At 29.8% G+C, this 26,548-nt stretch overlaps 1 protein-coding gene across 1 annotated transcript in view; it reads right to left on the bottom strand.

The window, feature by feature from the left end:
* LOC113403042 (heparan sulfate 2-O-sulfotransferase pipe) overlaps positions 1–26,548 on the bottom strand; it is a 67,147-nt gene that overhangs the window by 20,934 nt on the left and 19,665 nt on the right. Inside the window, exon 2 of the mRNA XM_026643461.2 lies at positions 15,487–15,623. Coding sequence (XP_026499246.2) covers positions 15,487–15,623 — 137 coding nt within the window. The remainder of the gene's footprint in view (positions 1–15,486; positions 15,624–26,548) is intronic.

Below are 26,548 nucleotides of genomic sequence, written 5' to 3'. Positions count from 1 at the left end.
TTTAATTATATTTAGAAGTTGACAAGTAATCTTATTTCTAATCTTGGAGCTAGAGCGTCCCTTCGGGATGTTTTTGATGAAGTGAGTATACTTATAGTTGCTTCACAATTTGTTAACAACAATTTTATGTACATATATTCACAATACATAGACTTTTTTGAAAGAAACGACAATGATTGTGTCTATACAAAGGAGGAAAGGTAAACTAATAAAAATTAGTTTCCGACTTCGCAAAGTCACATACATCCTACCTGAGGCACAGTATTCATTTCTTTAATAAGATTCCACAGTTATTTTTAACTTAATCTATTAAAACATTTAAAGTCATGTCAAATAATATAACTTTGATAAATAAGATATATTACTCAATACAAGATTATATTAAAGATAAAAAAGCGTGGATTTAGTATTTATTGATTCCTGGGCAGGATATATAAAAACATAATTAACTACTGAGTTTCTTGCCGGTTCTTCCCGGTAGAATCTACTTTCCGAACTGGTGATAGCTATACATTTAATTCAACACTGTTATATAACGATTAAAAGCTTGATTGCTTTTATGAGCCTACTTGAATAAAGAATATTTTAATTTCGATTTTGATCTGGCTGGGTTATCTGACCCAGTGTGCAACTGTTACTATAGACACCGGCAATATATGAATCAATCTATTCGTAACAACTAACATTGTTAATGGGTCGCCAAGCATGTATAACCTTTATGCTGTATTATTGCACATTCACTGTTCAAAACAAATCGACAAACAACGTCTGGTCGATAAATTAGGGTTGAGTTGTTCCATTTAAAAAACTCTGTGACTGCCTCGTTTGTCAATTGACGAGATATAGGGCCGCAGATCCCAAGATTCTGAGTTGAAACACCAGGTCGGGCCGATAAAAGTTATTTGGTTTTTTATCGAAAAATTCTCAGTAACAGCCCCGAGTCTGAAAATTGGAAGTGTACACTCCGATGGTTCTGAAAGAAACTAAAGCCGTTAGTCCTGCGTACTTGGCTGGTGTCCCTTAAAATTGGCGACTGTTACCAAAATTGATTAGGACAACATATTCATTATTTTAAAAAAAGGAACATATTATACATTATTTCAATAAACGTAGTGAGATGCTGTATTCCACGAGGCACGAGGTATTCGTGGAATACAACATACCCCGATGAATCGCAATTCAGATTATCTGGGCGTAAAATTAGCCAACCCTCCTGTCAACAGCAGCGGCAATCAGATGGGTTTCTTATATTTCTTATAAATAGAATTTCTGTCCGGATTTTGAAGTAATTATTTTTGTTTAATAATCATTTAAATATTTATTTATGTCGTTTGTGTCGTTATTTTACTGCTGTAAATTAAAATATTAATCTAAGAAGAAATAGCTTTGCAACCCGTATAGTGTATTTATACTATGATTATAAATGCGAATATAACTGTTTCGTCTGTTTGCTGTTACTCTTTCACGGCCAAACCGCTAAACCGAATTAGAGTAAATTTGGTATGAAGCAAGCTTGAACCCCAGGGAAGGACATGACTAACTTCTTTATCATTGCTTACCATGAATTCATATTTTAGTAAATCATACTAATGAGTAAGCTTAGTTCCGTTTTTATACATAAAATCTTCGAAAAAATAAAAAAATATATATGTTATATGAAATATAATTTATTACGGCTTTATTATATAAAAATGTTTTTTAAAATAACACTAACCTTATATATAATAATACAGACTACGTTATTATACTAAATATGTACATGTCAATGTATGAGGCCAGGCCTATTTTTAAATATAGGTGGGAGTTGTGAGTGGCGTCTTCTACCCTCGAGCCCCTATTATAATACCGATCGGATAACCAACTCGTTATAAGAGTTGTTATCTTTTTTATAAAAAAATAACGTAATTAGTATTGCGTTGAAATACTAAAATTATACAATTATGTAAGAATTGTATATTCTTAGCACACAATTAATCGTAACTCGTACTTACAATGACAAAGATAATATTAAAAACAACTCAAGCACATAGTAGATTATATATAATGAAAAATAATAATACACTTAACCTTGTAAAAACGTCTAATTCCATAACAATCCATTGTTACCGAAAACACCAAGTTATTTCTTATATAATAATCGCAGAACGGCGTAATGATAGTTTAATAGTCGTCCGTTTTTACAAAATAAACATAGAACGTTTTAACAGCTGAAACGGAAGTAATATTTTAAATGTATTCTTTTTAAATCATAAAACATGTCTTACCTTGATATTAACCCTGCCAGTTCAAGAAACTCGACGCAGCTATTACATAACTACGCATGCAAATTGCTTTTTATAAGTCGCTGTAATTGAACCGTTTTGCATATCGATGTGCACTTATTATATTATTACGTTTAGACGAGTTTTTGTAGAACTTGTAGAGTACTTATTAGTCTTACTAGATAAGTCGTTAAATGAATGATTTATATTTTTATATTAAAAATATCCTGTTAGTATGCCTTTTATTCTAGTTCACACATGAATTTGGTAAGATTATGGAAGATTCTTGCCTTATCGCAGGTATGGTTATAAAGTGACTTTATGAAATTCAAAATCTAAATAGAATTTTGAAATAGATAAAAAAAAATACCTTCTCGAAGGAAAACCGCCTATAAATATTCGTGTAAGAAGTAAATTCAAGCAGTGAACACGATAGGAAAAGGCAATACAAAATTGTGTTCCAACAAAATCTATCTACATTTTATGTCACGTTTAAGGTTTACGAACACGAATACTTCGTAGAATAGCCTTCATGTCTAAGGATCAAGTGTTTGAACTAACACAGACTATACCAGGAATGGCGGGAACCATGGTAATGACTTTAAAAAGCGTGACTTCCGAGTATCGCAAGCATTAAAGATTTGCTTTAGTTCCTTAACATAAATAATCCAAGTTATTTCACGGGTTTCAGGAGACTTAATATTTTTAATAAATCTTATTTCTGAGTATTTTCCTTTCTGAAAGCGTGATAATTTAATGCTAAAATTTCATATTTGTTTTAAATAATAACAATAATACGAATAACTTTATAATTGGATTCATTAGTTAATTTTTAATAGTTAATAAATAATATGTATTAATTTCGAACTTAGTAATTAAAAAAAAAGAATATATTAAAATCTTTCACGTATCATATCTATATACAAAAATGTTGTCACTTAAAAAAAGTGTTTTTAGGCAGTGTTGCCATTATAACGGGTTCAGCAGATTGACATCGTTAAATTAATGGAAAATGAGATCACGTTAACATGCTTACATGGATTGTCAAGCTTGTTTAAATAGTAGTAATAATATTATTAAACCAAACTTATCTAACTGTATCTGACAATACACTCCATTTTGAGTACAATACCACAAAGGGACTATCTGCCATAAGGAGCAATAAATAGATGTAACAATGGTCCTCTGTTTCGAAGGACGATAAAACGAATCACGACAGCCTTCCGGGTCCCTAAGGGCCTGACGCGGTCACTGACCGACCTTTGAATAGACAATGAGATTGCATTAACGTATCCTTTCTAAGATTTCCGATGATGTAATGTTTTTCGTAATTAAAAACGTTGAGATGGGTTTTTTAATTGGAAATTAAACGTTGAAAGACTACAAATTTAATATTAATCAGACTATTATTTGATTTATTTTTTATTTTGTAATGCCTAAATAAAATCTACTAAACAAATATATATATATTATTATATAGAAAGCTGCGCTTCACAGTTTCCCCAGTTTTACATTTTAAACTATTGACATGACAAGCCTAAATTTCATGGTCGTGTTAGGTAAAAATACGAGTATGTATCGAATTAAATCACCTAGTCGCGCGTTGGTTTAATATTCTCCAATCGCATTTCCCACAACTGTTTTTTAATGTATATCTAAAACTATCATTTAGTATCTCAACAATCTTTGGACCGGTAGTAGGGTCCTATTTGTAAAGTTGAAATACTAATAATCATTCACAGAAAACAAACAATACTTACTTTAGAACAATTAATTTATTTTTTATTTTTTTATAAAAATATATCACTTGAGTTTTCATAGTCACTGTTTGAGGCTGGTTTACTGAATTAAATTCTTCTCTTGGAAGAGACGGTTTCGAAGATATTTCACCTAAGTACTCGAATGAGGTTGGTAGATGAAGATGACAATGAAATAACTTAATCTACTTAACATTGTATGCAGTTACTTTGACCTAGAAATGTTACCTATGCAATTTTACAGTATTACAAATTTCCGATCATGTGACTAACATCAAATGTTACGTTTTACTTTTAACTTAATACAAAGGCAGAAAGCGATTTTGTTGAATAATATAAGTACGTAATTATTTCTTTTTATAATGAAATAATATTTTTTTAATAGAGAAATAGTACAATATTTGTAACGATAGAAAACATTATAAGGAAATGTTCTCATGTTCTGCCAGATCTTTATCTACCAATCTGCCCTGGAGCTGCGTTGTGTATCTCTCCAACCTCTAATTAAGATGACTCTTACAGTAAATTTCAAGGACTGTTACCATATAATTAATTTGTAATAAGATAATAACGTAAATTTTCAACTTAAATACCTATATTACTAGTTGAACCAGCGACTTTACCCGCGCGAAATTTATAAAACACAAACTCCCGTTTTAACTCCTTTGGGGTGGAGTTTCGTAAAATCCGTTATAAGCGGATGTTTACACCCTATAAGGAACCTATCTGTCAAATTTGTAGGTGTTATAATTACTGACATTTCGTGTTTAATCAGTGAGTGGTATTTCGCTTTTCAATATATATATAGAAGATAGCATAGATTTAAGCATAATCTATGCAATATATTATATTCGTAACAGTATAATAATTAAAAGCAGAATAAGAGCTCGACCCTACATATGCCATTTCTTATTATGACCCAAAAAACTTTTAACACTTTATAAGTGGTCGCCCCTCGTTCGAAAGTCGACCATAATTTATGGATCATAAAAATTAAAAATATAGGATACATTTATTTAAAACATAATAAAAGGTTAGCTGGTCGCTGGCTAAACAAAAAACCTAAGAAATGTCAAAACCGCGTTATTAATAATTTATGATGTGTCTGAAAAATTGACACTATGAACCATGAATGAACGCCCCTAAACTATAAATGTTTTATTTCATTGAAAATGTATTTGTATAAACTTAGTTTTCTGCATTCTTTCACTATATAAACTTTAACTATGCCATATCTCACAGTAATCCTTAAAAGTTTTCTCTGCACCTATTTATATATATGTATGTAGATTCCAACTTTAAATTGCTGCAAAAGTGTAATACTTTTATTAATACAACATTTAACATATTATTTTTATTACATTGTATTAATAATCTGTACGAATAAATGAAGATACGATTTTTTGTAATTACTAACTGAACAAATTACTTAACCAATATACATAAAACTTATACCAAAAGGTATAGCGCGTTTCGGAGAGGGTTTCTCCACTATAAATGTACACAATATGTTAAATAGCGTTAAATTCTTGTAGTATCTATATGGCAATTAATATGCAATTATTTTTTTTAAATAGATATATCTGCAGAGAAAACTTATTGTTAAATACATTTATTAAATAGTGTAAGAAAAAAAATACTGGCTCGTTACAACATTTTTAAATATGTATATAAATAATTCGAAGTTGGAACGGGCAAACAATAGAATAAAAAATTAATAAAGCGAGTGGTGTGATCATTTATGAATTTTTAAATTTAACCTGAGTTAATAATAATTCAATGTAATTATATTTTTCTGATGACAATGCGCGGGAAAACAACGCAAGTGAATATTTACAAAATAATTGTTTAATTTTTAATGTGTATCTAACAGAAACATTGTTTTACACTCGTAACAGACTGGTAAGGAAAAATACATTTATAATCAGTCTATTTTTATCTTCTTTAAAGTAAAGTTAAACATTTGTTATTATAATTATTACATTTTTAATCCCCTGTGTACGATTTTATATCGAACACATCTATTGGAGTTAGTTATTGTCTGTGGAATATTACATGAACGTTTTATCTTAGAAGGCAGATATATTACATTTCTCATTCTTATAAATATTTAGTTCTAGAATATTTAAATTACTTTCGTGGACGCAAATATTCAGAGATGCCAATGAAACTCAATAAATAAAATAAAATCAATATTGATTTTATTGTTACGAATATATGAAACTCGTAAAAACTAATCAAAGACTATGAGATTTAGACATAGCCTCAATATAATTAATTAGTTCATCTAATTCCTAATAATTGTGTTATATGAGTGCTTTGCGAGTCTAGTAACTAGACTGTACGGTCTCGTGCACCGGATCAGATCAATTGAAAAAAAAAAGTTAAAGTTTTTCTATCAAGCACTTCTTAGTAGCAGTCTTGAAAGCAAGCAGTATTATACCGATACGAAGTCAGCGGGGTACATTCCCGATTCCCATGCCTCGAACGTAAAGTAGTTGGTCTTACGCCTGGCTTCTCTCCGGTCGTGACGGATTGCCGTCTCTCGGACTACGAGTGTAAGTAATTAGAGTGGTGCACCGATTTGTGTACTCACTGGATTACTAACACCTTCTGGGTTAGCGGTTTCGTAAAAAATAGCTGCCACAGTCATATTCGACCAGGAGGAAATAAAACATATTGGAAACTTAATAGTTTATTAAATTAAAATATGTATGTTTAAATTATTGCAAATAGTTTATAATTAAGTATGGTTACTATAAAATTTTGGAAAGTAGTGTTTTATAATCGTTAATCGTTAGCTTACAAATTCGTGTGAACGGTTAATTGTAATACCACACTTTAACAGTGCGCATCGATTTACCGTCAATCAAATTACAAGAGTAACTGTTTTTTTTTACCACTTTTCTTCTATTAGAATTGTATGTCAATCATGCAAGTGTTATGTCAGTCGATAGGTGACCCACTGACGCGTAACCTTTTTGTGATTTGTTGTTAAGAATTTAACACAAAAGTAATTAAGTTTTATTTCGTTAGAGTTCTTTATTTTACTCAAGATTTAGAATGAAGATTTTATTTTATATTTACAATTGAATTTTAGTTTTTTTATGGTATATGTAAGCAGGACGAGCAATAGGCCACCTGATGGTAAGTGGTCACCACCGCCCATAGACAATAGCGCTAATATTCACCATTCCTTACATCGCCAATGCGCGACCAACTAAGATGTTATGTCCGTCGTGCCTGTACTTACACTGACTCACTCACCTTTTAAACCGGAACACAACAATACTGAGTACTACTGTCTAGTGGTAGAATATCTATTGAGTGGGTAGTACCTACCCAGACGGGCTTGACCAAAGCCCTACCACTAAGAAAAAATAAAATAACTATGTATCACGGTATTTGTTTGATTCTAAGAAAAAAAAAAACGATTAAAATATTACGAATAAAACTCTTTTTTATAAGTAAAAGTAAATCAATACTATTAGGCAATATTTTTTTATTGCATAACTAAATTTAGTTTTCGAGTTTCTTAATAAATATTTAATACAAATAATCATATTAATGAACAAGACTAAGAGGTATATTGTGTTTGTTTCATTGATTATATTTTTTCGTCTCATATAAGACTATTAATCCAAATGGTATGGAACTGCCATTATTTAAATGTATACTATTTCCAAGTTCCAGGACGGACGTAACCTAAAAAGTATGTAAAAATGTTTCATAATAAGACAGCGAAATATGCCGACATAGTCGGAGAGAAAATCGTCGGTCTAGGTGCTTTCGAAACCTATGTTGCCGAAACTATAACAGATTAAAAAAAAGAGTCTTTGGGCCTATTCATTGTTGATAGAAAAGTCATCGACTATTTGAACTTATGTTTTATAGATACCTCTACCGTGTGTTAAAACTATCGGTTTCAGTTGCAAAGTGTAGACTGTTAACAGCCTGTAAATTTCCACTGCTGGGCTAAGGCTTCCTCTCCCTTTGAGGAGAAGGTTTGGAGTATACTCCGCCACGATGCTCCAGTGAGGGTCGGATGATACACTTGTAGCAGAATTTCGTTGAAATTAGACACAAGCACGTATACAAACAATGCATCTCTATTTTACTCGTGCGAATCCGGGCCCAGTTATTTTATAGTGACAATTTAATTTAATTTTATAAATGCTGCTGGCATTCGTACCACCATACCACGGGGTCAAGATTTATACAGTTACTATTAATAATTCATATTCGTATATATTTAAGGACTTAATGCTAATAATTCTTATGTTAAAAAAGTTATAGGAAATTTTTGTTTTAATGATAGTTGTGTTTACAGTTTAGTATAGTGATAGTTCAAAATTCAAATGTAATTTTAATGTTGATGTTAATTACATTACCATTAGTATGTATGAACCAAGACCAAATCGTGATTTTTTTATGATTTGGATTAAATTACTATAAAAAGTTGGTAACGCTTAATTTCGTAATTCCTCATAATCATAACTAAATATTGTACAGAGTGACTATTATGATTGTAATAACAGTGTTTTAGTATACTGATTGTGGGCGGGGTACAATCCGCGTTAAAACTTACAAATTCTGTGTACCTTAATGTATATAATTACATAGCTTTTTTTTTACATTTTGTATATAAAATAATAAATCAGATTGCGGCGAACAATGATTCATTTTTTTTATATTGTTTGTAGGTGTAACACATATCATAGACGTTGGTGCCGTAAGAAAAATTTACCAATCCTTACATCGCTAATGCGCTACTAATCTTAAAAACTAAGAAATTACCTATGTTCCTTTTGTCTGTAGTTACACTAGCTCGCTCATCCTTCCAACCTGAACACAACGCTACTAAGTTTTGCTCTTTGGCAGTAGTAGTGATGAGTCCACTCATCCTACCATCCAGACTTGCACAAATCTCTACCACCAAGTGCCTATGATGAAAATGATATAACATTTTTACAATAATGTTAAATATTAAAATTCGTTTAATATTTAAGAGTAATTTTGTTTTTCTTTTATTATGCCATGACATGTCTATTGATGATTATTAATAAGTGAGCCGTCTAATTATGTAACATCTCTGTGGTGTGACGTTAACTAATAATAACAATCAATTATTAGAGACAAGAACCAGACGTCAAAAAGATAATTATCACATTCATCTTTCTGCTCTTGCAATACACATTGATTTTAATCGGAAGATAGGTGAGTATTTAACCTGTTTGTGTCCGTTGTTCATACACTCGTAAGTACCTCACCACCTAAAGTAGTAGTCTAAGCGTCATACTGTGGTCGAGTAGTGTGTACACTGGTTTTCATGAGTACGCCACTCCGAGGTCCCGGGTTCTATTCCCGGCCGAGTCGATGTAGAAAAAGTTCATTAGTTTTCTTTGTTGTCTTGGGTCTGGGTGTTTGTGGTACCGTCGTTACTTCTGATTTTCCATAACACAAGTGCTTTAGCTACTTACATTGGAATCAGAGTAATGTATGTGATGTTGTCCAATATTTACATTTATTATTATTATTTAAATAAGTAAACGTATAAAGTCAAATATTGCGATATTGTTTGCAGAATATGTGGTACCTTGTATTAAACTTTGATTCTCTTTTTAACAATACCATTCTTATGAAATAGTTTCATAACCGCGGGCGAAGTAGCTTAATTATCGTCGGATTATTAAGCTGCAAAGGAGATAGTTACATATTATTTTATACATATTTTTTTCAATAGTTTAATGATCGTTATAACAATAATTAAATGGAGATATTAATAGACCAGTTTTAATTTGTTGTGTCGATTGACTGCCATAAGATTATATATAATAATTATGTTTAAGTTTAAAAAAATCAAACGGCTCGTTTAACGAACATGCCGTGTTGGTGTTAGTCGTGGGTCCAATGTCGGTCAGTGACAAATATTTATTCAGCTTGCATATAGTCTTTATTATTATTTATGCTTTAAAGCTCGTTAAGTGTACGTCAGGTGCATTTATGTAACAAATGATGGCTTTATACTAGAGGTGATTATTGTTTAGTAAATGAGAGAATAATCCGATCGTGTATGCTATTAATTCGCCCTAAAAGGGTTCAGCCGCAGCTCGTGACATCATTGCTTAAGAACTATAACTAATCTAATTAAGATTAATAAGACTCCTCGGAATTTTGCACTCAATAAACGATCATAAATATACCATATAAGAATGTTATTCTAGAAAAAATAAGCGAAAAACGCTTCTTAAAATTAAATGAATTTACTAAGGAAGCGTTAGAAATATTAGAAATGCCCTCGTTAATCTCTATTTGACCATTTCATATAACAGTCCACTATCCAGTCTAAACGTTTTGTTCGTCCACAAAGGCAACATCATTAGTCTTCACGTACTTTGCCGTATTCTTACATAAAAGAAAAATAATTAAAATAATAGTGTCGTGTCTGGTACCGCAATTTCCATGAAGCTATGCGATGCTTTTCAAACTACGTTGGTTACGTATGTTACACATGTCCGATGTAGATCAACTAATAAGGAAGTGGTATGACGTGCATCGTGCCCTACGTGCATGCGCAACTTGCGGTTGTGGCTAATGGGCGAATACTTTAACACCAGCCCGTATTAGTCTGCGGTAAACTTCGATTACTCGTAGTCCGGGGAGATCTTATATTGCATTAATATTTACGCAATATTAAGGACTACGTCGTCCGCTGAAGGAAGGAAGTAGCGAAATTTGGCGTCTATCGTGTTTTACATTATTAGTAGTTGCTAATCGTAATAACCAATAAGCGTTATCAAACAGAAACTGCTAAATAGCTTTCAGTTTATACAACAAAATAAAATTTAAATATTCAATTACACGATTCAGTTTTGTGTTCACGCGATTAACTGGACCATAACTACGATTTCGGATTAGGGTTCCTTTAATATTATAAAATATAAAACATGATTTTATTAATCCACTTCTCGATGAATATCCCTTAAGAGATGTTAGATATTTTACGATTGAGTTAAAGTTATGTTCTTTGTGTTTATAATTGCACTGGCTCATTTACCATTCATAATAGAACAAAGCAAGACTGTTTTGTAATAGATTTACAGGCATAGATAACCAAATACTTAACTTGGTGGTAGGGCTTTGTGCAAGCCTGTCTGGGCAGTTATCATCTGCTCGTCATATATTCTACCGTCAAGCAGCAATACTTAGTATAGTTGTGTTCTGGTTAGAAGACTGAGTCAGCCAAATGCACTTGTGTTTCGGACATACTCGTGCACTATAATATCTCCTGAATAGTTGGCTGTTCTCCAATAAGAAAGACCATCCTGTTCAAAATCTGTCACGAACATCATTTAGATAGTTATATATGACATGTTAAAATAAAAAAATAAGTGAATACAATTTATTTCTTTGAAGGAAAAAAGTCAAATGAGCTAAGAGAAAGGTAAATGCTCGTTAAGTACATACAGATTGTTTTTAGTCTTAGTGAAATTTAAAACAATTCAAATAATATATTAGTTTCACGAATAAGATCAGAAGCAGTTTGATTACAAATAACTACTCATAGCTAAATTGATTAAAAATATTTTTTCGAAACTTATTGCCACGAGAACGAAATTTTTATGGTGTTTGAATTTTTATCATATTTAATCTATTATTTTTTTATTCCATCCATTATTTTAAATGCATGCATAGAAAATAGATAAATATTATTTATCTCTAACGATTGAAATGTTGGGCAGAACAAAACTGCTGTCGAAATTAACACAAAGTACCAACTTAAAATCTTTTAAATATTAAGGGGACTACATGAGCTAAATGCAAGTTTTATAATGCAAAAAAGTATATGATCCAATGCAGTAAACCAAATGAAAAAAATATATGATAATCTTCAGGATACATGCTAGTTATTTGCTATTTTGAAAACATGATGTAATTAATTTGGTACGATAGAAAAAAATCACAAAGTTACCTCTAAAAAAATCTTTTAATAAATAAAAACTATACTTATATACATTCAATAATTCTGGTTTTTTGTCAGATTATTCTACAAGTAATATATTATTTAACCTCTGCGTCACTTTTTTAATAACTTCAATAGATTTTTTTTAAATCAGATATTCTTATTTTCGAACAAAATTCGTACGCATGTGTGCGTAAACGCCGTGTACAGACATTGCCGGCCGAGGCCTGATGCTATACAGCCGTGTCGATCTTTTCGTTACGAGCATCATTACGTTACGAAATATTTTTTTGTAATTTTAATTGTAAATTCATTGTTTCATGTTTTCTTATAATAAATATTATTCTTTCTTGTAGATAAATATATTAAGTTAAAATAATGTAGTAGTAATTAGGCATTTGTTTTTTATTATATTATTTGTCATAAATTTTAATTGTGTAAATATGGGAAATGAAGTGAAACGCGTGAGGAAAACTAAAAACGTTTATATAAATTAAGCGCCGAACATACATATGAACGATATTAAAAGGTAAGAGTATTTTTTTAGTAAACATATTTTTTTTTATAAATTATGAGTATTGAAAACATCTATTAGAAAAAATGTGCAATCAGTTCGCATAGAATCAGATTTTTCGAGCTGTTCTTCAAATATTATGATAGAGTATTTGGTGAAAGTAAGGATAAAATCAATTGAGAGTGACTACGTTCGATCCCCATGATCTCGAAGCAATTTGATATTTTTCATTAAAAGTACTATGGGGCATATTTAGATACATATTTTTTAAATACATAATTTTATAATTAATAAAAATATAATTACTAACATATATTTATTTTTTACAGAATAAAGAAAGTCGAAAACAATAACACGGAAGCTATTTATATTGCGTAAGAGTTTAATTTTATCGATTTTGTTTATAATAGGAATTAAAGTTATGTATGAACTAATTTTAATAATAAAAAAAATAATGTAATTGTTGTGAACCAGAGAACTAGAATATTTAGAAGTGTCATTTGTACGTAATTCAAAAATTGTAATTTTTAGTAACGTCCGCCATATTAGATTGAAAATGGAAGCAATTCATGAATCGTGGATTGTCATCGAGACTAAATATGTGTGCCAACTTTCAGCTCCATAGCTTCGATGGAAGTAGGTGTAATATTGATTGCAAGATTTCAGGACATACGTACATACATTCATACATACAAGTGAAATTAAATAAAATATTTTAATAAAAAAATTAACACTAAATGTTTTTTTTTTTGTAGTACCAAATCCAAATATTTTAAGTTTAATTAAATCAGTTTTATTTTTTAATCATTTTCGAATAACAGTCCAAAGCAAAACAAATAATTCTAATATCCTATCTATTTTTATGAGATTTATAATTAAACCTAGTATGATTAACCTAGTTAACCAATGATTCAACCAAATCGACTTGACGACATTTTTTTCTTGTAAATATTTAGATGTTTTTGTTTTAATTGAATTTTTTTTTTCTACGCAAACAAACACTACGCTATATGTTACCCCACGGTTACTACACTACAGGTTTCGAACACTTACGATTTTATTATATAAATAGATTATCAAACTTTTATAAAATATTAAAAATTGGTATGTTTTAATATTTAGTATAAGAACTAATTGTGGTAGGTATAATAATATAAATAAAAGAAAAAAAAGGTTAAAACTAACTGTCTATTTTATTGTGTACAAAATATAAATAAAAATATTGTAAGTTTAATTGAATCAGTTTTTTTTATAATCATTCGTTAACTAACATCGAAAGAAATAAATACAATTCTGTTGTCCTATCTATTTTTTATGAGATTTATGATTGATCTTACTTCGCTCGGTTTGGCGCCATCTATTAGAATATTTGGGCGTAACCTCGTTACCTCGCTTAACCCTTAGTTCACGGGCTTGCCGTTTTTGTCGATTTTGTAAGTGTGTGCGTGCGATTCTCAAGGGCACTTAGCTCTTGTAGTCCTCTTAAGCTTTATGAACCATTTTCCCTACGATATTCTAGAACTGACCCACTTTTTTAATAACATCTTCCTTAGCCTGACAATCGTTTGCAGGCGCAGCATCTTCGACCGTATCATAGTGACGCAAATAACAATTAGTAATTAAGTTAAGTAAAAATATACTTATTTAGGATTGTAAGGGAGCCGAGATGGCCCAGCTGCATAAATTAATTAAGAAAACGCATCCAATCAACAATTTATGTAAAATGATGATGAATGATGATTGGAAAACAAACATCAATTGATAAACAAATATACTAAATCATTTTTTATAAAATTAAAATAGTCTTTACAAAATTATATTAAAGTTTGTGACAAAATCAAAATATCTTCTGAATACTACATCCATTCTATAAAATTAATTAATTTGTTGTATTGTTGAAAAAAACAGACAACACGACTATAATAAAGAAAATACAACAAAAAATAAAAGACCTGATTCCTTAAACATTTCTCAGTAATATAGACATTACTACTAATTATTTGTATTATCATTGCTATGAAGTATGTAATTTTTATCTATTTATTCACTATAAACATAATTGTTATAAAAGTTATTCAGCACAGACCCTACTATTACACAGCCTTCTAGAGTACTGTCATTAAATATAACAGATACATTAACTAATCACAGAAAATTAGGTATATATTATATAGTATATATATCTTACACAGACAGTTTTACTACTTTTTACTGATTTGATATATTCCTAACATTATTGTCTGTTACAATTATTATTGACTAAGCCATTTACTGTAATAAGTTTAAGTATGACTATAATTATCGTTTGAGTGCAATTACGAGTACATTAAATTATTTGCTTTTATCGTTTAATGATATTGTTTGTATACCCGCTGTTATTGCGTCATTGCATTTTACACTTTTTTGGTTCATTGTTTTATCTTGTTTTCGGATCATGCATGCCTGATTCGTACAGTTTGCTAGATTGGTTGACGTTTATGATTGCTACGGTCGTATATAAGCTATATAGCCGTAGCGGTTGACGTTTATGGCTACAGCTATCCACTTTATGGTTCTAGTGTTAAATTATATAGCCTATCCTCAATAAATTAACTGTCTAACGCATAGGACTTATTCCAATAGGTCTAGTCCATGGTGTTGTACTTACAAACTCATTAAATTTAAATCTTTCGAAAATTGTAAGAACTTTAATAATGATGGAGATTATAGAATTAAAGACAAATAAAATATTAGCAACAATTATAAAAAAATGCTACATGTAAGTATTTAAGTACTATATTTATAAAAATCAGAACTCAAGAAAAAAGTAATAAAAATTTAACCCGAAAAAAATCTTTGAAAGATTTTGAAGATGAAAGATATTTTTATTTTTATTTTGGTTGTCAATGTATAATTTTAAGGAATGATCGATTATACTCTGATTATATCTGAATTTGCTTTTATACAGAGTAACGCATGAACGCATGTAATATTTAAAAAAAAAAAACTTACTGTCAGTGAGATGGTTAAAGGCAGTTACGTCATCGTTGAGTCTCTGCATGCGCCGGAGCTTGGTGCTGAGGTCTCGCGTGTGTAGGAACAGGAACAATGTGCAGGACACTGCCACCAGCGCTACTAGTTCACTCGTCCTGCAAATAGGTCATATTGTTATTTCAACCAATCTGTTAAAGTAACTGTAAATATTTTAATTTGATTTTAGTTACATAGGAAAAATAAATAAAGTATGAATTAAGGACTACAATAATAATCAGATTAAAACTTATCAACACTTTATACTTTCTTCTTCTGATTGCTTTAAATGTATTTATTAATCAGAAGAGCTATCTCTTACATCAAAAATAATTAACGAACTTATCCTTAAAATAATTAACTCTAATATTTTAAATACAAACTTTTTTTATTATACTCGGAATTTCAAAATGTAGATTAAATTCATACGATATAAAATTTATTCAGCGACCTTTTTTAATGTAATTGTTTATAATTAACCATTTTTACACTTGAATAAATTGATGTCGTTACGATTTCATGGTCTTCTTACAAAGTCTCACGCAATTATTATTAGTATCTACAAGCAAATTTTATAAGGACATATTAATTAATGCTTTTATCGGTTTGCAATCAGATTGTAATCATCATTATATGTTATTATTTCAGCTTTGTCTGATAAATAGTCTCTAATTATATGTTATAGCTAAATTGATTCATTAACCATTGAATTGGAACTACAAGAAATCAGTTTGTGTAGGTTAGTTGTGTTGTTTGTTAGGTAGGTAATAGGTATAAGCAATTTAATTTGAAATTTTGAAAATATACACTACACTATAGTGTACGCTGGATTACGTTTAAAGCTGTACCAACTTAAAATTAATTTCTTCAAACCTAAATATTATTATGCCTTTCAATGTTGATTAACGAGAAATAATTATGTAATAATATATTAAAAGGTTTTACGTAATAATAAAATGTAAATTTAATACTTATTAGTTAAATAGTAAGGTAAGAAAGTGCTTGACTACTGTGAGAGGCAAATTTCTGTGTTACAAGAAGTCGAAGTCAAACAGCCTTTGTTTAGAGGTAATGGATTTCATACGATTATAATATTTTGACACAGTAAAAAAATATTATTTACAAAGAGCCACATATACTGAATGACTGACGCGTAAATTTAAGAATAAATTTTATATTATTAAACAAAATTTACAAGTGTAATCCATTAAAATATCGTAGATTATATAACTAGGGCATGCAGAGTCCATTATAACAGACCTCGATGTTGCCGGAGGAATTCTAAAAATAAAGCCTTTCATTGTTAACCTCGCCAGACTCGAATAAAAGGAAAGTCTATGAAAATTTTATTTTATTTGAGATGTTATAAATAGGTTTTTAATAAAATTTACGGTCATGGTTTATACAGTAACTATTTTTAATTCATATTTATATTCAGGATTTAATGTTAATAATTCTTATATAAATAAATACTTTATCATTATAAAACTTACATAAGATAATAATTGTGACAAGTATTCATTTATTTCTAATCTAATATTTTTTATTTATTGTAATACATATTTAGTGAAGTGCTTTCACTTCATTATTTTTTTATAAAAACGTACAATATTCCCCGTATACTAATTATTGTCATAACGTAGATAAATCATAGTTATTTTTTTAGCAAATAAATAAGGCAAATTTACGTTATATTCGTCAACGTTTAATAAACTGTTCATTTTGTAAAATAACGTTCTATCAAGACAAAGGAGTTGGTAATATTTTATGAAAATTTAATTTAGATAGTTTATAATAAATTTAGACGACGTCTTCTGTGAACTTGTTCTTCGAAATCAACCATTTAGTTGTTAAGATTTGGATAATTATGATGATTATCGATGTGGTTGCAGCTTTTACCTTCTGTATAAGTAATATATAGTAAGTGAGGTAAGTTTATATTCTAATTAAGACAAATCTCTGTATACGTCATTTGAGTTAGTCATTGTTCGTGCGCTTATGTTGAGTAGGTACGGACCCTCTATCAGGTTGCTGGTGAATGTTAATTTGTAAATGTTGTTATTTTATATATCTAGAAAAGATAGTTGGTCGTGAGTTAACTTTTTCAAAAGTATATTTAACCTTTTTAATACATATTATAAAAGGTCACGAGGAAGTTGAGTGTGTACTTATCATTTCGATATAAAATCGTAATGCAATATTGATTGCACATAATTATATTTTTCTAGAATGTGAATGTGTTGTTACATAAACACTTTTTAAAATGACTCTACTTATTATAACTGACTCTTTAATTTTAAGGGGATTATACAACACATTTTGTACTTATTTGTTGATTTAACCTCGTGCTTGTAACTCTATAAGTGATTTGTAGTTACAAAATGTAAATCGATGTTACCGTATACGATGTGTAGTCTTTGGTTAAATTACATCATCAATAAAAACACGATTTTTCCTTAATTGTAGAACATGTGAATTAAGTACCATATGCTTCTTTTTATTAGAATAAGTCAACGCAAATCCACCATCACCATAAACTCAAATTCGAAATTCTATTTAAGTAAAAATAATTAACAAGATAAACCAAAAAGGAAGTAATATGGACACATTAGTAGCAATAAAATAAACTTGTTACTTACGAGCACTATTTCTATAGAGATTTATTACGTAAGAACTGCTGCGAATGTGGCATCTCAAGCAGTTTAGTATTCCATATAAGGATAGATATTGGTATGAATTATATCTCTTGCATTGACATTCAATTTCTTCGCTTCTACTTTTAATGTATTTTGAATTTCAACGATAAACTACGTCAAAACGAAAATAAGATGAATTAATCATAATTTATCATAAATATTGTATTAATAGTAATAGAGTCTCAGTACGTTTTGTGGCGTATTTAAAGATATATGTATTTAAAGTTTTCTTTGTATACTTTATAAATGATCCGATCAGAGCTACGGTTATAAATGCAAAAGGAACTATGTCTGTCTGTCGGCCTGCCTGTTTGTCTGAACGGAATTTTATGAAATTTGGTATAAAGCAAGCTTGAACCCCTAGGACGGATATAGGCTTTTTATGCGTAACACCTGACGACCAACCCCTAAAACATGAGCAAAGCCGCAGGCGACAACTAGTCAAATATGCAGTTTGAGGCGACCTTATGAAAAGTAGATCTGAACGCATCAATACAGCTGCCGCTGTGATTTATATCACAATAAAACAATGTATAAAATAATCTTTATCCTATCAATGCACGGTGAGCAATAGGATGTAGGATACAGTTACATTGACTGACTCATCTTTCAAGATGAAACACAGTAATTTAGAGAATAACATAATCTACCTAGATGATTTGCACAAAACCCTTCCGTCTTAATAAATTATTGTATTCGTTCTAAATCAAATCAATTTTATTCAAGTAAACTTCACAATGAATCGTTTTTGAATCGTCGATATTTAAATACTACCACGATTTCGAAAAGCAGTCTCTAGCGAGAAGAAACGGCAAGAAACTCCCATAGTTGCTCTTTTCAAATAAAGAGATTTAGAATGCTGCTTTTTACAATAATTAGTGCCCTGTGATGGAACTCGAGCCTAAGCCTAAGAAAAAGTTATTAAGGTAAAACGATACTAACATCCAAACTCTTTACTTCGAAACCTTTTATAAAAATTGCCTAATTTTTATTAAATAAATATTTTTTGTACACAATTTTAATTGAGAATGAATACACTAGTAGTTGATAGTTCTGTTATATTTATAAAGACAAGCCTTATTTTCATTGAAGCTGGTTATAAAGGTTTAACTAAATAAAAACCCTTCATATTTATAGAAAAGATAATCTTTAAGCAATTTACTAATAGCAGATAGAGGCGTTCGATCCATCAGAGAATCGTTTAAAAATAATTATTATACAAGTCACGTATCAACTTAATTGCAAACTTTTCTTGTCGGATCTTGTGCGGAATTTCAAGTCTGTACCTACATATAATAACAACCTATAACTCATTGAAAAATCTACTTCGGTTCTAATTGTAAAACTTAGTTTCTTACGTACATGACATTAATTATTTTCCAATTAAGCCTAATTATTAAATGAAAATAATAAATTCTAAAACTATCAAGTTATATGTTAAAAATATACTATCTCAATATTTTAAATAAACATTTAAGTATACGTAAGTACGTAAATTGTAGGTTTCTCCGTGATTAGGAGAGTTAAAACGTTTTATAAAACGAGGCTAAGAACCCTTTTCCCACGAGAGCTACATCTGAGCGCTAATTTTCCCCTTTCCCTTTTACCGACCGTATCAAATGCAATGCGATGGAAACAATCCTTTCACTGTCCTCAATAGTATTGACATTTGGATATCATGCATAAATCTAATAATATGTTTAGTTACATGAATAAGTAGGGAAGGGATCTGTTTAGCCGTCATTGCACTCTATTGATATGTAATATTATTTTCCTCCATTGAAGATACTAACTAACTAATATATAATATAATATAATATAATACCTAACTTATTTTAGTTTTAGCGAATTTAATTTCACCGATATGTATATCTTAAACTAACCCTATTATTTTAAGTTTGCATTATTTATCTTTTTGTAACGGTTTCATATTGAGGTCACGTAGAGAAAGTCAGTTAAAATGTGCCAATAACAATAACAATCACTAATTTAACTGCAGCTTCTGTAATAAAAATATTAACGGTTGTATACTAGTATTCGACAGCTTTTAATTCTTTCACACACTTTTAAAATAAAAGCAACAGTATTAACCGTAAAAAAAACCTCACAGTAAGATACGATAATCTCACCATAAATTTACATATCACTTACGTGATGTATCTGGGTAGTAATTTTTAAAATAAACTAAATGAAATACAGTTTTCATTATTTATCTGAAAACTAATTCAGTGTGATATTTTATATATTTGTCAATTTTAATATTGACATTTATGTATCATTTATATTTAATTGAAATGCGCTAATCATTTTAAGTATAAATATGATATATAGTTATAACCACTTTGACTGCTTCGTTGGTCGAGTGGCTCGATATGGAGCCAATGATTTTAGTTGGTCCCGTAACGATTCATCCGATTGCGATGTAACTTTGGCATACTGTTGAATGTTCACGCGTACAAAGATTTAACAGTTCAATCAACGCACAATAATGTGTTGTAATGCGCTAGTCTTATCGGATAATAGCTTACAAAAATAAAAAGAGGTATTGTGTTGCAACGCCGGCATTTAGCTAGTAATTTATAAAAGATTAAATTTGGATATTCTGTTTACTTTTTTAATTTAATGATATTAACAAGCAGAGACTGAGGAGGTAATATAAACTAGATATAAAGAAAAATTAAAAAGTAAACCTCCACCACCTCCAACATAAATACGATACGACACTAAATAAATTGAAAAAGGGAAAAATTATAATAAAGTTCTTGTTTATTTTTTTAGAGTTTTTTTTTAACAAACAAACAAATAAAATAAAGTTGAGACGAGTGAAATGTTATGTTTTAACCACAAGATAGAACTTTAAATTCTGTGTGAAACTCTACTACTCGTACTTTAGACGAGTGGTGTCTAAATGGCAGCCAACATCGACATGAATGAGCACTTTACTCGTGCCCATGGTCATGCAACGAAAATCAACCAATTTGAGTTCACTTCGTTGTTTTACATTCGAATATTTTTTGTCCATAATTTAAAATTTAAATTACTTTATAATTTCATTTCATTTAAGTCAAATCATCAAGGAATTGGTCAAAACAATTATGATTACATTTTCATATAATTTACGAACACAATCAAACGTTCACATTTATAATATTGGTGTTTTAAACTTTAATTTCAATAAATAAAAATGTTGTCGTGCTTTTACTGACACCGTTTTGAATTTCGAATTAATGCATCAGGAAAATTTTAAGAAAAGAATATTATAATATAATTTACTAAATATGTTTGAATATTATACAATTCTAGATAAAGTCTTGCGATATACATACTTTACGCTATATCGACTTTCAGATACCATTTAATCAGTTAAAATGAGTCTCACAACGCCTCGTTACTTATATTTAATGGACCCGATCTTATTTGAAAGAAAATCAATCTTTTAAGAGGTATTTATAGATTTAATCTCTTTTAAATTCGAATTAACTCGTACAATATATTTGCATTTATTTTAAATTACGTTATCAACAATAAAGTTTTAATTATATTTTTAATTAATTTTGTGTTGTCTTTTTCTATAGTGTAAAAAATCTTTGAGTCATTATTGATTTAATTTTCATAAATTAAATCAAATAATTAATAATCAATAACAGAAATAAAACTTCAGAGCAAATATACACAACTATATCTATCTAACCATACATATGTATAAATCTAACTGATCAAGGAATTCGTAATAGTGTTGAGCTTTAAAGGCAAACGGAGAAATTTAATTTATTTACACGTTTAGTGCCTATCGAGTTACGAGCTGAATTCGAAATGTGGAACAAATTTGCAATTCTATTTGCAATCAAAGCTTTTAGGGCTCGATATATTTGTTGTCCTTTTGTTGTGATTTAATTTATGGTTATTTTGAAAAGTCATAAAATAAAGACCAAATTTACTTTGTAAGAGATGAGGGCTATTTACATTTTAAACAATCCAGTTGAATTGAACACTTTTTGTATTAATGTGCACGACTAAGGTACAAACATTATAATATAAATCTATGCTTTTAAACATTTCAAATCATTTCAATCATGCAGTAAATTTCGCTTAATACCTATCTCTAGTTCTTTCAACTTACTTTAAATGTTGTTTATGAACTGAGTTTCGTTAATATATTTGTGACTTTATAAAATTACAGATCTATTCCACGGACATCAATCTCACAGCTTGCTATGCATCCCACGATGAAGCTGCGAAGGTCATAAAACAAGACGCTTGCTTCATTTATCCATTTCAATAGAATGATCTTAGAACTCCGTGTTTCATTAATCCACTTGCAATACTTTGATTAATGCGGTTAACTTTATTTAGGGCTTGAGTACATTGGCCGTGTAATTATTCAGATTAAAAAAACATATAACTTGTTCTAATATACAATCCTCATTAGTTAATGTAGTCATTCAATACCTACTGCTCATTTACATAAGAATCTTTATATGAAACATACAGATAAAATGTATCAATTGTATGAGGAGAGATGAATTTTAACCGAAGAATGCGAGTCCAAACCCGTGCAATAGCCATTGATTTTCATGTACTTAATTCGTATTTATAATTCATCATGTGTTCGTCGATGAAGGAAAACATCATGAGGAAACCTGCATCGGTGCATTTTGGTGGAATATGCTCCAAATTTTCTAGATAGGAGGCTCTAGCTGAGCAGTGGAACATTTATAGGCTGTTACTTGAACTGTATAAGTGATGACTCAGTGGAATGCTGGCTCTATTTCCCCATTTAATCGCATTTCTGATTTTAAGGCAGACAAAATAACTAGTGTCTAGTCCTGTTAAATGACTACATTTTGGCAAAATTGTAAACAACCCCAGGTGCAGAAAGAGTCATACTCGTATAATATTTACGATAAAACAAATAATAACTATAAAAAGTAGCACATTAAAGTAACGCTTGGATTACTATTCGGATGAAAATTTAGATGTTGATGTGCGTCAAGTTTCTTTTTTTTAATTTTAATTTTAGGAATGCATATTTGCATTTAATTATGTGCCTGTTTAAATTTCGACCTATAAACCACTTATTACGAAGTCCCCGTCGATGCGTCGCCAACCACGGGATCTAAGATGTCCATCGTATCAAATACATTGATATCCCCTCAAACCAGAACACAGCTATACCTACTAAGTATTTTGTTTGGTGAAATACAAATAATGAGTGGGCGTTAACTACTAAGACGGGCTTGCACAAAGCTATACTACCGGTTAAACTACGACTAGTGTATGTAAGGCTTAATGCAGGTACTAACCGTGGTTCGACTGTTTGTTATTTCCAACCAGGTGTTATCCCTGAGGTTCTAACGCTGCCATAAAACAGTTATATTCGAGATTGCACGAGTTTATGATTTATGCACTTTCTACATTTCATAACGCATCTAAATGGTCATTTCATAGATGTTATTATTCAGGCCAAGTAGTGCTAAATTACTGGCGTATTTTGATCACACAATACAAAATGTTGCATTAAAAAGGAAAGTCTTGGATCAGTTGAATGTTTATCCGGTGTAATACTAGTTCGTATGTTATCGCACGTGACTGTAGATGTTATTTAGTCATCGTGATCGAATATAGCATTAATTACATTCATTTATGGATAATATTCAAACATTCAGCCCAGTTAGACGTTTCGCTACGACTATTTCGCATCTCATTTATTTACCAATTACAGAAAATCTTATGCAAGTTTAATTTTATATCCAAAAGTTATTTACATTGATTTCTACTTTTGCAATAAAGAAGAGTCAACACGAGATGTCAGCACAGTGATGGTATTCTAGCGACTATATACAGTCTATACTGGCTTTAAATTTTATTATAAGTAAAAAAAAAAACTTAATAATATAACTTAATAACAAATACATGTAAAATATTGTTAATAAATACTTCATCAAATATATTATTTTATTATTTCATTATATGTTTAGTGATCCGTCCTATAAAATTTTGTATATCAATTATTATTCAATATATTATATACATAAAGAAAATTAAAAAAAATAACGATCTCGTTAAACTATTGAATATGAAAATTAATAATAATTTGTGTTATAGTCTCATGTAACTATTGATATTTTGTATTTTAGTCATAACTTTAGTATATTAGAAGAAAAATTTCAAATTAGACCCTTTTTCTGAACAAATTTTGACACATTATATTGCTTATTTTTCATACAGTTGTTACTATATGAAAAATAAGCAGTAGGTATAGGTAAACAGCGGTATACTGTTGCATACCATCTATTTCCTGCCTTAAATTCATCCTTTAAATAAATACTTATAGTACGTATTTTAAATTAAGTTTTGTACGATTTTCGATATTCACGTACTTATATTGTAATATATTTAAAAGAGCTTCAAAATATTTCCATTATTATTTTTCAATAAAAGAAATTGATTTGTTTTAAAATAATTATGCGTGATTCTATTGTATAGATATGGAATAAAACATTAATTGACCTCGTAATCAATTGATGGAAAATCACAATCAGTAATTATTTTAAGTAATAAAAAAAATGTTCGTTATTTTTTAATGATTGTATAAAATATTCAGCACAATCGTGTATTACCGTCGCATAATTAGATATACAATAAAATCTAAGCCAATAATCTGTACAAATATCTAGAAAGTACTGATTAATTGTAAGCCCAACTTCAGACGAGATTGGAAAGTTGGGTGCAACCGGACCACACCGACGGGTTGTGAATGCACTTTCCACACGAGATGCGCTTTCATATTAAAGCTACCACAAACAATTGTCACCTTAGAGGTATTTATATAAGTGTAACAGTTTTATATGTTTGAAACGGGTCGATTTAAGGGCAATGTCCGAAACTCTAAAGAACTTTTCTTTAAATTTTACAATAACATTTTATTGTAGCCTTATTAATGATAATTAAAATAAATCGCAATGCTTTAGCCTTTATCATTGATTTCTTAAATATTTATATTTTATTTGTATATCTAAGAACAATATTGACATTTATGCTTTTAAATAACAGTATGTACATAACATATTTTTGTGAAGCGTCAAAGTTCCTCCTCAATTGCCGGTAGATTGTATGGCTGTTTTCTTGTATTGTTTTCTACACACGAGCTACCATTTCTTGCATTGTCACTTCGATGAGTCTAGGCTCATCGTTAAGTCTCAATTCACCTTGCTTGAATTGCAATTACCAGCATTATTTAGTTCTTGAGGGTGGTGTTTCTGACCAAACACAGAAATCATCCCACCATAATAATAATGTTTATTTCAATTATAGCAACAAAATATTTAAATTATTAAGTAGTTTCGGACTGTGTCGAATACAAACAAACAAATATTGCATGTTAATGCTATCTCATAGGAACTGTCATTCCTATGTCATTCTGTGACTCCTAAAGACTCATCGTGATGCTTTCGAAAAAACAAAAACAAATATTTCCCGTGGAACCGTACATTGCCCAAGATAATAAATTAACATTGCTAATCCAGACTGTAATAACATATCACTGAGCCAAATTTCATTCAGTTCCGTTCATTCGTACAATCGAGTAACAAACTACCGTCCATCCAACTTTCACATTTATAAAATATATATCTATAGTGTAAGATGACGCTTTGTAAACATAATATTAGTTTTACCTTCCATCAATAATACCACTAATATAGTAGATAAAGTAATTACTGAGTTTCTTGCCGGTTATTCTCGGTAGAATCTACTTTCCGAGCCGGTAGTAGCTTTAAATTTAATTCAACAGTGTAACATGACTATTCAAAAGTGTTTTTATGAGCAAACTTGAATAAAGAATATTTTGATTTTGAACGAAGGCTGGTACTCACAAAAGAAATGATACGACAAGACTTATTGAACAAACTCAGCATAAACACGAAAAACGGAAAAAAGTGATATGCATAGAAGGACGTGCAAATGGGCTACCTGATGTTAAGTGGTCATCACCGCCATAAGAACTAACTCATCCTTCCAACCGGAACACAACAGTACTAAGTATTGCTTTGGAATATCTGATGAGTGGATGGTACCGGACGGACATGCATAAAGCCCTTAAGCCCAATTGAAATGATGAATTCAAATTTTTAGTAAGTTTTTTGATAGGCACTATTTTATTATACTATTCAATTTATTATTTACGTACATGATTGTGTAATGGTCAATTTACTGGTAACTTTAAACTCGTTTAATCGATACAGATTCTTCTTAGTATTACTCATTGAACGTTCTTTCAATAAATAACAAAGTAACTATTAAATTGGAACTACTTCACAACTTATCATCATTGTTTTGTAGTCATTTGT

Source organism: Vanessa tameamea, chromosome 16, assembly GCF_037043105.1.
Source record: "Vanessa tameamea isolate UH-Manoa-2023 chromosome 16, ilVanTame1 primary haplotype, whole genome shotgun sequence".
In the NCBI taxonomy this organism is placed as follows: domain Eukaryota; kingdom Metazoa; phylum Arthropoda; class Insecta; order Lepidoptera; family Nymphalidae; genus Vanessa; species Vanessa tameamea.
The sequence above is the reverse complement of the archived record's forward strand: the minus strand, read 5'-3'. Positions and strand labels throughout refer to the sequence as shown.